The 12773-nt window shown below is 34.7% G+C and overlaps 1 protein-coding gene across 1 annotated transcript in view; it reads left to right on the forward strand.

Moving 5' to 3' along the window:
- The first annotated feature begins 1832 nt into the window (after positions 1–1832).
- LOC105255031 (potassium voltage-gated channel protein Shaker) overlaps positions 1833–12773 on the forward strand; it is a 109218-nt gene continuing 98277 nt past the window's right edge. Inside the window, exons 1-3 of the mRNA XM_011264077.3 lie at positions 1833–2358; positions 2726–3230; positions 6036–6849. Of these exons, the coding sequence (XP_011262379.1) occupies positions 6677–6849 (173 nt within the window). The 5' untranslated portion in view covers positions 1833–2358; positions 2726–3230; positions 6036–6676. The remainder of the gene's footprint in view (positions 2359–2725; positions 3231–6035; positions 6850–12773) is intronic.

Below are 12773 nucleotides of genomic sequence, written 5' to 3' on the forward strand. Positions count from 1 at the left end.
ACGCGGTTGGGTTGCGTCGGGGGTTGGAAGGAAGCAGTTTCGCCAGGAAGGGATGACGAGAAGGTAGACGAAGGGAGGGAGGAAGGGAGCCGACAGGGAAAGAGAAATAGAAAGAGAGAGAAAGACCGGCAGGTAACCGGAGGGTAGAGGGCAAAATGTGGGCGGCTAGCGCGCGGCGCTAGGTCGGAGAGGATAAGGTGGGGTTGGTTCGGGGGTGAAAGAGGGGTAGTGGGCCGCGCAGGAGGTGGCAGGCTCTGCTGGTGCGTCAGAGCCTGCAGTGAGCCCGGCAGTGAGGCGAAACGTTGGGCTCCGCGCGGGAGTCTCGTGGCCGCCCGCCGTTTCTCTCGAGAGTCGGGGTGCCTTTTCCCACGAACCATAATCCACACCACCGCGTCACTCTTTTCCTCCCTCCTTCGCTATCATCCCTCTCGGTTTCCCCCCCGCGTCTCCTCGCCTCGTCGCCCTATGCGGGACTTTTGTAGTGTGCACGCAGCGAACCTCACGCACTTTCACGGTTGTTTGTGAAATAGCGCTCCGGCACGCACGCATACGATTGTCGGTAGGCAGACTCTTTCAAGTAGTTTCGGTAGGATAAAGATCCCGCGGTGAATCCTCGGGGTGCCGTGTGATAAAGGTTGGCGTTCACGTCGCTTCTTCCGCGGTAAAAGAGCTGTCTCGCGGACGCGGAGAGCACGTTGGATCGCCGCGGATGCTGCGAAACCGGCCGGAAGATTTCAACGCTTCGATTGGGCATCGAACAATGCCTAAGTCATGAATGATCGCGAATGATCCTCTTCGTTATTAGTATATTTATATATCGTTGATTTTGCGGACCAACGAGCAATAAGGGTGTGCAATTTTGCGCGAGGAAAATTCTCATATTTTTGTGTTAAGAGTGCTTAGAATTTTAATTTCGTCGATTGTTGTATCACAATTATTGCTGTTGCATTTCAAATATTTGCATCGAGGTATTGTCGAAAAAAAAAATTTTATTATATTTTGAAATTTATGGAATATTTGACTCGTGGATCGAAAATGAAAAGAAAAAATTCTTACTAATAATCTATCGGGATGTTGCTAACCAGCAGAAATAAATGACACATTTTTAATGAATTTTTTTACAACATTTTATATAAAAATCGAATATATCAGAGATAAATAATAAAAAATTTTTATCGATACGCAAATCGTAAAGATATTTAATATCTCTCTAAAGAACTTCTTAAGGAGAGACTTGCTCTCCGCGAAAGGAGCGTAAAGCCTTCGAGGTCGAAAGTTCACGAGGACTTCGACTGCGGCTATCCGTACGCGTGACTGATTCTGATGACCTTTGATATCGAAAATCTATTTAGTGTTAATTATTCAACTATGTTGAGCTTCAAAAATTTATTTATAGATAAAATCATCTTCTTATATTAAAATTACTTATTTATTTTTATTTCTCATCATATCAGATGCTAATTTGATCACGTGGTATTACATTCCAACTTGATACAGAATAATTATGTCTCATTTCTGAAATTTATTATTGAGAACTTTAATTCATTCTATTATCATTTTTACTCTGGTTTTAGTGGTTTGCGATCAAAAGGTCACTGTCGGATATATCGTAGATTAATCGATCTACAGCAAACAACTTGTTACAAGATCAAGTTAATATTTTTAAACTAATCCAAGTTAATATCTTTAAACTGATTTATTTTCCAGTTATTTCAACGTTGCTGATGTCAGAAAATTTTCTTATTACTTTCACCGGATAACATTTTAAACCAATCAGGCTTATCTAACAATAAGTCTAAAGAGAGTGTTACAAGTTCGTCGATAACTTGTACTTGAAAATTCGTGCAAATCGCGTGATTTTACGGAAACGATTAATCGCGATCGTGTACCAATTCGGTTCTAATTCATCTAATCGCGTCTAATTTAACGTGTCTCAACGAGGGGATCAATCGATCACGACAGGTCAAATTCGTCGTGGCACCTCATGGGATAACGTGGTTCGATGCGAAAGCGGGGATGCCGCGTGTGTTTCCCCTGTCCGCGAGCTCTCTCACGCACCGCCAATGCGGCTGAGATCGCGCGATCCCATTGGCTGCTCCCGTGCCGTGGTGTCGGCGATGGGTACGTCCAGGTTCGACGCTCGTGCTCGACCGCGGAGTGCGCGTGTGGATTTCTCGCTTTTCCCTGCGAGGAGCGTTCAACCAGTTTGGGCAGGCAGATGATCGCGCGAGGAGAGGAAGCGTAGAATATCTCCGACACGCTTATCGAGGATCGGCCCGAGTGACTATCTGCTTTTCGTATTATGGTATTCGCAATCGTGATGGTGTTGACAGCTCGTTGAATCGAGATTCGCGTGTGGTTTGTATTTTTATTTCACGTGCAAATGCGCGAATATGTGTAGTTTGATATTTTTGGTTAAATGAGAGAAAACGTTCGGGAAGAGATTGAAAAATTCGTAGAGATTAAAAACCTTCCGCGGAGAAGGTCCAAATTTGATGAAATTTGAAAAAAAAATCTTGAAAATTGCCATTAGAAATTTTGAAAATTTGAAAAGCTTTTACGATCGGTTTTGAAATCCCTTTGGATGCACTAAAGAAAGAAATTAGTCGCTAGATTTATAAATAATTATTAAGAAAGAGAATGGAATACATTTGTAATATAAATTTCTTTAAATTCATAAATATATTTTAACATAAATTTATTTATTTTAAAATTATTTGTTTAGATGATTGCAAAAACGATATCATTACTAGCATTATAAATGCCATCACATATTAGCTTTAAACCAATCTATTCGCCAACTATACATACAAGGCCATTTTCCCTTCGAGATTGTTACTATATCTCAAAGTCGTGCCGGTCTCGTGCTGCGTCTGGCTTTGGGCCAATAAATGTGCGAAACCGAGAAGGACAGGGGAAAGACAGGAATAGATCGGAGGGAAGAAATGATGTCTCATCAATGAGAGAGCGCGGATCCGTGATGAATATCGTGTGACGTGATTTTTTCACGGCTGTGTGCAGCAAAATGCGACTTAACAACGCGACGTTATCGCGTTATTACGCCGGTAGATAGATCCCTCGGCCGATGAGGGCTGATCTAAGCGAGGGCGATGGGTTTTACGGCTACGCGCGTTGTGGAAACGAACGAAAGTGCAGTGTTTGCGATATTTCTCGGGCTGCGAACGCCGTCGTCGGATACACCTGCAGGGGTGCATTGATCCGGCGGTGAGGTGAGAAAAGGGGAGGCGAAGGAGGAGGAGAGCGACCGTGTCGCGACGGTATCCTGGAATTTGCGCAGGACAATCGTGAAATGCGCACCGTGTCGAATTTATTATCTGATTAAGATTTGGGATTGGTTCTCTCGTTCAAGTTTCACTTTCTCTCTTGTTAAATATTGCCTTGGCTTTGTAATAGTATATGTAACATAGCTTGCGCGATTAATGGAAATATTATCGCGATTTTGACAGATGCGATTCGCGACACGCATTTCGCGTATAGAAATATTTAAAATTTCTAAAATAAAAATAGAGAGAGATTGTCATTTTTAATATGTTGACATTGAAAATTTAAATTTAGTGCAATGTAAAATTAATGAAATGCTCTATTAAGAAAAATAAATACTTGATTAAATATGTTTAATGTTGGTTATCATTTCTTTACTTGAAATATTTAAATATTTAAATACTTGTAGTGGACTTAATTACATGGTTGATTTAAGCATTTCAAATAAAGAAATGATAGCCAACGTTAAACACATTTAATCAAGTTAACAATTTTTCTCAATGTAAGCATTAAAAATAAAATCATGATTGCTTAAAATCATGCCAACTATATAAATCTAAAATATAATTTATATATACTTTAATAATTATTTATATATACTTTAATAATTATTTATATATACGGAGGATGTTTGCAACACAAGTAAGGTCACGATAAACTTCTACCCTTTAAATCATCGAACATTACTTCCGCATTATAATGATTAATATATTATAATCCTTATATTAAAATTCTTCCACATTTCCCTCTCTCTCTTTTTCTTTCTCTTTCTCTCTCTCTCTCTCTCTCTTTCTCTGTGTGTTTGTATGTGTTGGCTCTCGATCGTTCAAAGAAGCTTACCACCTCAGACGCGAAAGTTTGCCACAGCCACGTCCTCGGTTGGCGAGTTGGCGCGAGAAATATGTCCAGTAACAAAAGGCGTTTATAGTGGCGACTTATCTCTGACGAGAGACCCTCGGCCATTACCACGCCAATTTGCAGATATTTTTAAGGGGATCGATAGTCGACTGTTTGCGGTTCTTATGCATCTGGCACACGCGCGCGTCGGCCAGCATGCAAGCGCCACGGGCATTTTTTAAAATCCTTTTGCTCTCTTTGAAGCGTTCGACTCTTTGAAGCACGCCTCTTTAACTCCTTAGAGCCTATGAAAAATACCGGCACTATCATGCATTAGTGATCGCGCCAGTATATGCGTGTATACATATGTGTGTGTGTATGAACTTTTAACAAGTTGATTAGCCATAAATTCCTCCTTATCTGTTTGGAATGGACGTAAAAATCTTTTAAAAATCATTATTAGATGTATTTTTTTTTATAGAAATATGTATCAGTTTCCTCTGGACCAATTTTTCACGCTCCTATTGAGACCTACTCATTTTAATGGTACTACTCGTACAATTAGATACTCTTTACTGATGAAAATGACATTTCGTTGCTATATAATAATAATATAGGTATAAGATGCTATATGGAAGTAATATAGATATAATTATACCTCGAATAATGTAACTGTGATTATACACAAACAACTTGTAAAGTAATCTTAGAGATCGTCCTGCGAATCTTCTTTGCATAGGACGGTTGGCGCGTGACGTTTCTCGAGAGGTGGAAGTAATTCCATTTTTCCCCTCATTGCGACCGTTTTTTTTTTGTTCCGGCTTAGCTTCGTTCTTCCATGATAGCACCTTTATTAATAGCATAGGAATTAAGTCCCTCCCCCTTGCAGAGTAAATATTTATTTTTTGCACTTTTCCTGCGCCCTTTTAGCAAGCGGTTAATAAGCTCGTTAAGTTAAATTATTTAGAAAAAGTTTACTTGTAGATGTATCTTTATGTAATAAGATCTTTTCGTTAAAAATATGTAACGATATGTTTAATTAAAAATTCTAATTTATAGCTGTTGAAGTATTTTGCATGTAATATGTGTTTGCTAAATGATAATCTGAAATGATAATTAATTATCGAAAAAGAAAAGAATTATTTTACACAAATTCAAGCACCATGAATATGCATTAATTAGATTGATTTGAAACACAATACAGCAAAATATTTTTAATAAATCTCTACGACATTGCTGGTTTTTGTTTAATATTGTGGTCTTCTTTTGCATTCGAATGAACGAATGACGAAGATCCCGCGAGTAAAAGATAATTAGATTTTTTCGATTCGAGTGTTTTCTTTTTTTGAGATTGTCTCGCTATTTTATATGCGATGTTCCAATTTCACCTTTAAAAATAAAACAAAAGTTAAACCAGTTACTATAATTACCAGTGGCTACAAATACGAAATTAAATTTTTATATCAATTAAAAATTCATTATCAAGAGGAGAGATAATATTTGCACGCGTGCGCACGCTTGTACACATGATCGATAACTTTTAACAATTATAGTTGAAACTAACTGGTTATAAACTCGATTAATATTAAGCAATAATGTTTGATAGTAAAATATAACTATATATAACGAGATGACAAATAATCATCATTGTCTAAAATCTGTTTAGGAATAAACAAAATTTATGAATAAAATTTATGAATGAAAACTTTTTCAAATAATTATTGGATATTGCATTATGCCAGCCATACGAGATGCATCACTCTATATTATCCGATCAATTAGAAGATGCTCTCTTTGAAAGAGAACCAATCCAACTTTTCATCAGTGCGCGAAAGATTGTAATCTCTTCCCCCGCAAAATTCCACAAATCTCGATCTATCGCTATCTTACTAACTTCGCCGATCTCCTTCGTTCAGTCGGTGGTTTGACGATTGCCAGACGGAAAGCAAGACAGGAAAAGAGCAACGGAAAGCTCCGAGGGCGACGTCTCGGGCGACGTCGCTGCGAGATCGGGCGTCGAGAAAACGCGAGTGCGAGTGCACGCGAGCTACAGTGGTGTCCAGGTGGGAGTACGGGAGTGCGGGGCCGGCAAAGCCTTGTGACGAAACGAAGGATTAGATGGTGGAGGTGCTCGAGGGCCGGGCTAGGGAGCCTACGGGGCCTACGCGCAGGGCACCTCGCACCTACCCAGGGCCAGTGGAGCTGCAGGTGCGCCGTGTGGGCCCCCGCGAGGACATAAAGGTTGCCTCAGGGGTAGTTCTCGAGGCGGACTCGCAGGATCGCGGTACCGAGTCGCGCGTCCCGCTCAGGACGCTCGCCTGTGTCCTGGCGACACAGCGTCCCGAAAAGAGCCAAGGACGTCCCAAGCTCGTCGCGCGAGTCGCACGAAGCGCGAAGAAGAGCGAGGACCTTCCGTCGGAGGAAATCGATCCGACGGTAAAGGACGAAGCGGAGAAGGACGTTAGTCCTTCGCAAGAAAGGCCGCTCGCGGCTAATTTCGAGAACAAGTCGGAGCCCGAATCGGGCTCCCGTATAAGGAGCGAGGCTGGCGAGCGCAATGTGGCAGAGCGGCGGCATGGGCACCCATGCGGCCAACAACCCGTGGATGAAGCTGATGGGCATCGTCCACAAGGAACGGAGGCATCACGACTCGGGGTCCACCGCCGCCGCTGCCGCTTCCGGGGTGCAGGGTTCAGCGACCACCGGCAGCAACGATCGAACGCTCAATCAGTAAGTATATTGGATCCTAATGAATTTTCTTGGCGTACTCGTCGTATAAGCGCACGCAGTTCCTACATATTTTACTAATGTAAATTATTATAAATGGCTCGAAAGTTTTTTTTTTCATTTAAACGCCCTGATAAAATGTTATTGCGTTTCCTAAAATTAACCGTGGGAAATATTGAAATGGTTTGTCGCTGAAAGTTACCGATGATACTCGTTAGAGTAACAAAGCAAGATTGTAAGATGATTGAAATTCGATGGGGTCGATTTGCCCGTTGAAGGACTGATGAGAGCAAACACAGTGTGTCGCCACGAAAGAAAGGAAGGAGTAGTTGCCTCTCGCGCAGTCGTAGACATCGTTCTCCTTTACGCTCGTTTCCTGTCATTCTCGATCGAGGTACTTGATTGCCGCACAAATTTTTCACAAGTATTCCGGAGTTCCGGAGCACGAAAGGAATGACTTTTAATTTAACGAGTCGATGCTAGATATTGGTATTTGCTATGCATAGCAAAGTATCCTTCAAAGTCTGTTTTTACACTAAGAAAAGATCTTAATACAAAAAACTTTTACTTTAATAAAAAAATCATTTATTTGGGAGATTCTTATAGCTTATTTATTATATTATGTTAATAACTCAAATTTTTTAAATTAAATACCGTTTACTCACATTTTTTAAATTAATTACTATTTATTTAAATATATTAAAAAATTTTGATGTAAAACAAAGATAAGTTCTGAGAGAAAAAATATAATCTTAATATTTTAAACAATATTCGAATTATATATATTTCTTAAAGAAAAAGAAATATAAGCAGAAGAAGAAGTAGAAAAATATATATACATTTTATATTATTATAAAAAACAATTAAACAACTTAAAAAAAATTATTTTAATGTTTTTAAATTGAAGAAATGAAATATTCAAGAAAAAATACTTTTATGTTATTTAAATAAAAGATCATACATATATAATTAATTATATATATTCAGATTCAAAATTTAAATGATATAGAGATTTATATGGCATAATAAAACCTTATAATCAGATATAGTTGTATCTAAACACATCTATATTAACGTTATATTTTATTTCTTAAAGAGGCAATAGAAACAATTTTACCCGCTTGATTCCAAAAAATCACTTTAATATTCCGAATTTCCTGTTGAAATTGCATCGGAAATTAAACTGACAGGAACAAATAGTATATTTTTAATCTTGCAATTAGCCGTGCTTTGCAAAGCTTTATATCTATTTGTAAAAAAACTTAAAAAATATTACGTAGCAACGATTGAAAGAATTATAATTTGATGGAATATATGGAATCAAATACATAGAGAGAGTAATTTTCACATTTAAAAATATTTTCTTTAATTGTAAAATAATTTTATTAATTGTAGTATAATATACATTTATTTAATAATTTCTCTTTTGTTAAATATTGTAGAAAAAGTGATATAGACTTTTCGACTTATTTTTCATTGAGAAATATTGCTATGTACTAATAAGCGGAAATTAACTAACATTTATATATATATAATAATTAATTTTCGCTCATTAGTACTTATATATACTTTATTTTAAATATCATTTTTTATTTTTTTTTAATTATATATTAAATTATGTTATTATAAAACACACATTCTTTACTTGAAGCATGTATATTTATTAATTTTGAAAATATGTATCAAACAATATATAATTTTTAATCAAATATTTTTTCATTTTATAAAGTATTTATTGTTGAATGTATTTATATTTCAAAATATTTGTTTTTATATTTTAAAAAATTACGTTTTTTCACCTTTAAAAAATATTTATTTTATTTGATACATAGTATTACATATTTCATAGAAACATTATTTGAAACGTTATTTGAACATAGGAATTGTAGTAGAATAATGCATACAATAATCTCCTTAGAATAATATACATATTTACTTAAATTTTTTAAATATTTTTGTTACATAGAATAAATAACTACTTCAATCAATAATTATTTTAATAATTCTCAAGAAAATAAAGATTTAAAAAAATATATTTATTCCATTAAAACTTTTTTTTAGTTTTCTATTTGTAATATATGTTTATTATTAAATTGTTATGAAGGAGTTATAAATTAAGTTCTTTATCTTTCGCTAAAGCATAATCAGTACGAACTTTATGATGATATCGGTAGGATGAAACAAAACAGTTATGATGTCGGCAAGAGAAACAGTTTCCATTTCATTGTTATTTCTATTGTTCTTCTATTGTCGCTTCAGGTGCTCTGGACAACTCTGTCTGTTGTTCACTGCTTCACATCTCTCGTCTATTTTCGCGAGTTTCGCCGGTTTTCACTTAGCTTTCGCTGCCTCTTCTTCAAATAGATTCGTTAGTCAAAGCACGTTGGTCGATTTTGCCTCTTGAAATCATGGTAACTCCAAATTGTACAGTCCAGATAGACGTAGTTATTAAGAACATTTTTTATCATATTTTCTTGCGAGTTTGATTAGATTTCTGATCTACAGTTAGAATACAATACGTAGTTGATTAGCAAAAATTATTAATTTTATATTAATAATATAATTATTTTTAATTTACTTTATAAAATTCGATTTATGATAACTTAATAACATTAATTTATAATATATTAATAATATGAGTTCATAATATTAAAAGTAATAATCGAAATAAAAAATTATATATATATATATATATATATATATATATAATTTAAAATTTATATTATTTAAAATTATATTATTTAAAATATTTTATTGCATACATACATTGTTTTTAATTCAGCACAATTTTTGCTTCATGAATTCTTCAATCTGCAAACATTATATATAAAGATATTATATATAAAGATTTATATGTTTATATATATGCGATATCTCTTAAATTTCTGTTTCTCTTTTTATCTATCTTCATAGTTTAAATCACGAATAGAATGTGACGACAAGTCTATCGTTTACCGTTTAATTTCAAACTAAATGGACGGCAAAGAAACGATCCTCGTTTTTCCGTCTAAAAAGTCGCTTTCAATGCTGATCAATATTAGATTTTTCGAGCAGGTGAGCAATTTTATTCCGCGTGGAATTTCAATGATGATGGAAGAGAACATTAAATAAATGTTCTTATGTTCGAAGATTCTCAAAAATATACACTATCGCGTTTCAAACAGTTTGATTGCAAATTGTGAAGACAATATGGCGAATCCGTTTCGGATACTGTGCACACATTTTCATCGTTTGCATTCGAAGGAAATTAGATTATTCGATTATCGATTGTCGATGACGATGTAAATATATTTATCACTTTTTATATCAAACAGCAGAAAAGCCAAAATGTTCCGAAAAAGCATTTAGTAGGAATGACTACGAAGATCAAATCTTCTTTCAAATCATTGTACATAAATTTTATATAGTCAAGAAAAAAGACTTTCCTCAAAATTGAAATGATTTTTCTCGTAATTTAATCTAAATATACAATCATATACATCTAAATATACGCAGTTACAATAAAACTGAAATCAATTTTATTGTAATTGCGATTTAACGATCAGTTGGTAGTACGTAATGTAAGCTTTACTTCATCGCGTGTTGACGATTCAAACGTTTGCGTGAGTGGACTCTAGTTACCGCAAAGAAAGCAAAAAAGATCGCAAAAGCGAAATGTGTACTTCTTTTTCATCGTTTTACGCGAAAGTTTGAACGTCATACTGTTATAAAATATCTTCAAAAGTTTTGTAATTTCTCACTTTTATTGATTTCCTTACATAGAAGTTTTAAATTTGCGAGTCTTTAAATCCGATTTTACCAATGGAATTATATATGGAAATATTTTAATATTTTTTAGAAATCAAGAAAGGGAAAAAGAGAGAACGGAAACTCTTTCCGTTCTCTTCTACACTCTGTAGAATATGATCATTGATTGCTGTAGATTAACATGATAGATGCCAACGATAGATTCGTCGAAAACGTTCGATGACAGCCGATGAATTTGTCCTGTTTCGCGGCCGGAAATTAAGAGAGGCTGGAAAATCACATTTACCCATTGACGAAAATTGAATGGTACATTTCCTGTTCCGCATTTGTCTCTCATTAGAACTTGGTGAAAATCTATGCGTTTGTCCATCCTGCCGCGGTTCCGGCGCTGTTTATTACTTTCCCACAAACAATCCCGCGCTTTACGAAATTTGCTTTGCTCCAATGTTCATTCATACGCGATCGATGATGAATATTTGTAATATTAATGAAAAAAGTGAGTTGGATAGAGTCAAGAGTAAGTTAAAATATTATGTCGTTGACCTATAAAAAAGTTGCACCGGGTCGGTCTTTTATAAAAATCAGTGAACCTATAATCATACAATTCTATTTTGATAGTAAACCTCTCAAAACATAAATAAATCTCATATATATTGAATTCAAAGATGTTTGTTGAAGTCCAGATTGTAGATTTTTCAAAATGATGAATACACACAAATCTATAGAGATTCCAAGATTGGAATCTTAGACTTTCATGCTCAACGCAAGCATGAATATTGAGTCAGAATCTGTAAAAGTTCGTATCCGATATTTACTACAATTTTTATAATAAATAAATTCTTGATTTTATTATGAAGAATATCTTTTTTCCCTGCGACATTTCAAGACTCATCGTTTGTCTTATGGGAGAATTTATCTTCCCTTCGTGTACTCTTGACATTATTCATGCAGATTTCTTGAAGCATTTCTTTTTTAAGCGAATTGCTTTGATATAATGGGTGATTCAAAAGGCAAATGACAAATTTTTAGATAAGAGCGCGTTTGCATTTGTATTAATGTTTATTCGTATTATATGTTTTTTGAAACTCAATGAAATTCGCTTAAAGCACCCAGTATACATGGCCGGAATAAAACTATAAGTGGGACGTTCAATTGATTAATAATAGCGCGGAATGAGCGAGTCGTTTGCACGGCCGCGTTTCGTTACTATTAATCGCTCTATTATCACGATCGATATGTCGATCTCTATGTCACGAGAAGATATAATAAAAATGACACACACACATATATTGTCGTCAATATAACACACACGCAACGAAATCTGAGATAATTGTAACATGCGAAAAATAAGAGAGACAGAGAGAGAGAAAGGGGAGAAGAAAAAGAAAGAGAAAGGAACAAAATGATATTTTTTTCTTATAAAATTATAGCGTATGTGAAAGATAATTGATACATTTTTTTTCAATATTCTATATATACAGAGTAAACCATTAAAAATTAGCACCTTTAATATCTTTAAAATTATAGGAGTTAAAAAAAAATCTCGAACAAAGATTGCGCGATAGAACGGGGGCCATCATATGGTAATAACAGTTTTTCTATAATAAAAATCGCTTTGAAAGTGAAGATTGCTTTGTTTTTTTCAAACAGAATATTATATTTTTATAACTATTCTTTGATAGCAGCTATTAAGAATAACAATAATGGTGTGATACAAGGTCAATTCAAGATTATTAAGAGCAGTTAAAAGAAAAAATAATTTAAAAACTTATATTTATAAATGATATTCGAAATGATGAATGAATATTAATGCAACCGTAAATATTATTTAATATTATTATGTAATAATAATATTAAATAATATTCACGGTATATTCATGGTATATTCATAATTTAATATTATTATTACATAACAATATTAAATTATTAAAATATTATGTAATTTATTATTATGTAATACTGTATTTTAATTGTCGACTCTAAGCTGCAATATTCTAACTTTCCAACTATACCGATTATTGAAATACAGTAATGTTTGTTATTGAATATCATGCATACAGACGTCATGATGAATAGTAAACATTGTTTCAAAGACAAGCTCACATGACAAGGTAAATACGATAAGATTAGTATAAATGGATCGATGGATCATGTATTCATTTAAAGAGCAAATTGATGAT

The sequence above is a fragment of the Camponotus floridanus genome, unplaced genomic scaffold (genome assembly GCF_003227725.1).
Source record: "Camponotus floridanus strain SB8 unplaced genomic scaffold, Cflo_v7.5 scaffold2, whole genome shotgun sequence".
In the NCBI taxonomy this organism is placed as follows: domain Eukaryota; kingdom Metazoa; phylum Arthropoda; class Insecta; order Hymenoptera; family Formicidae; genus Camponotus; species Camponotus floridanus.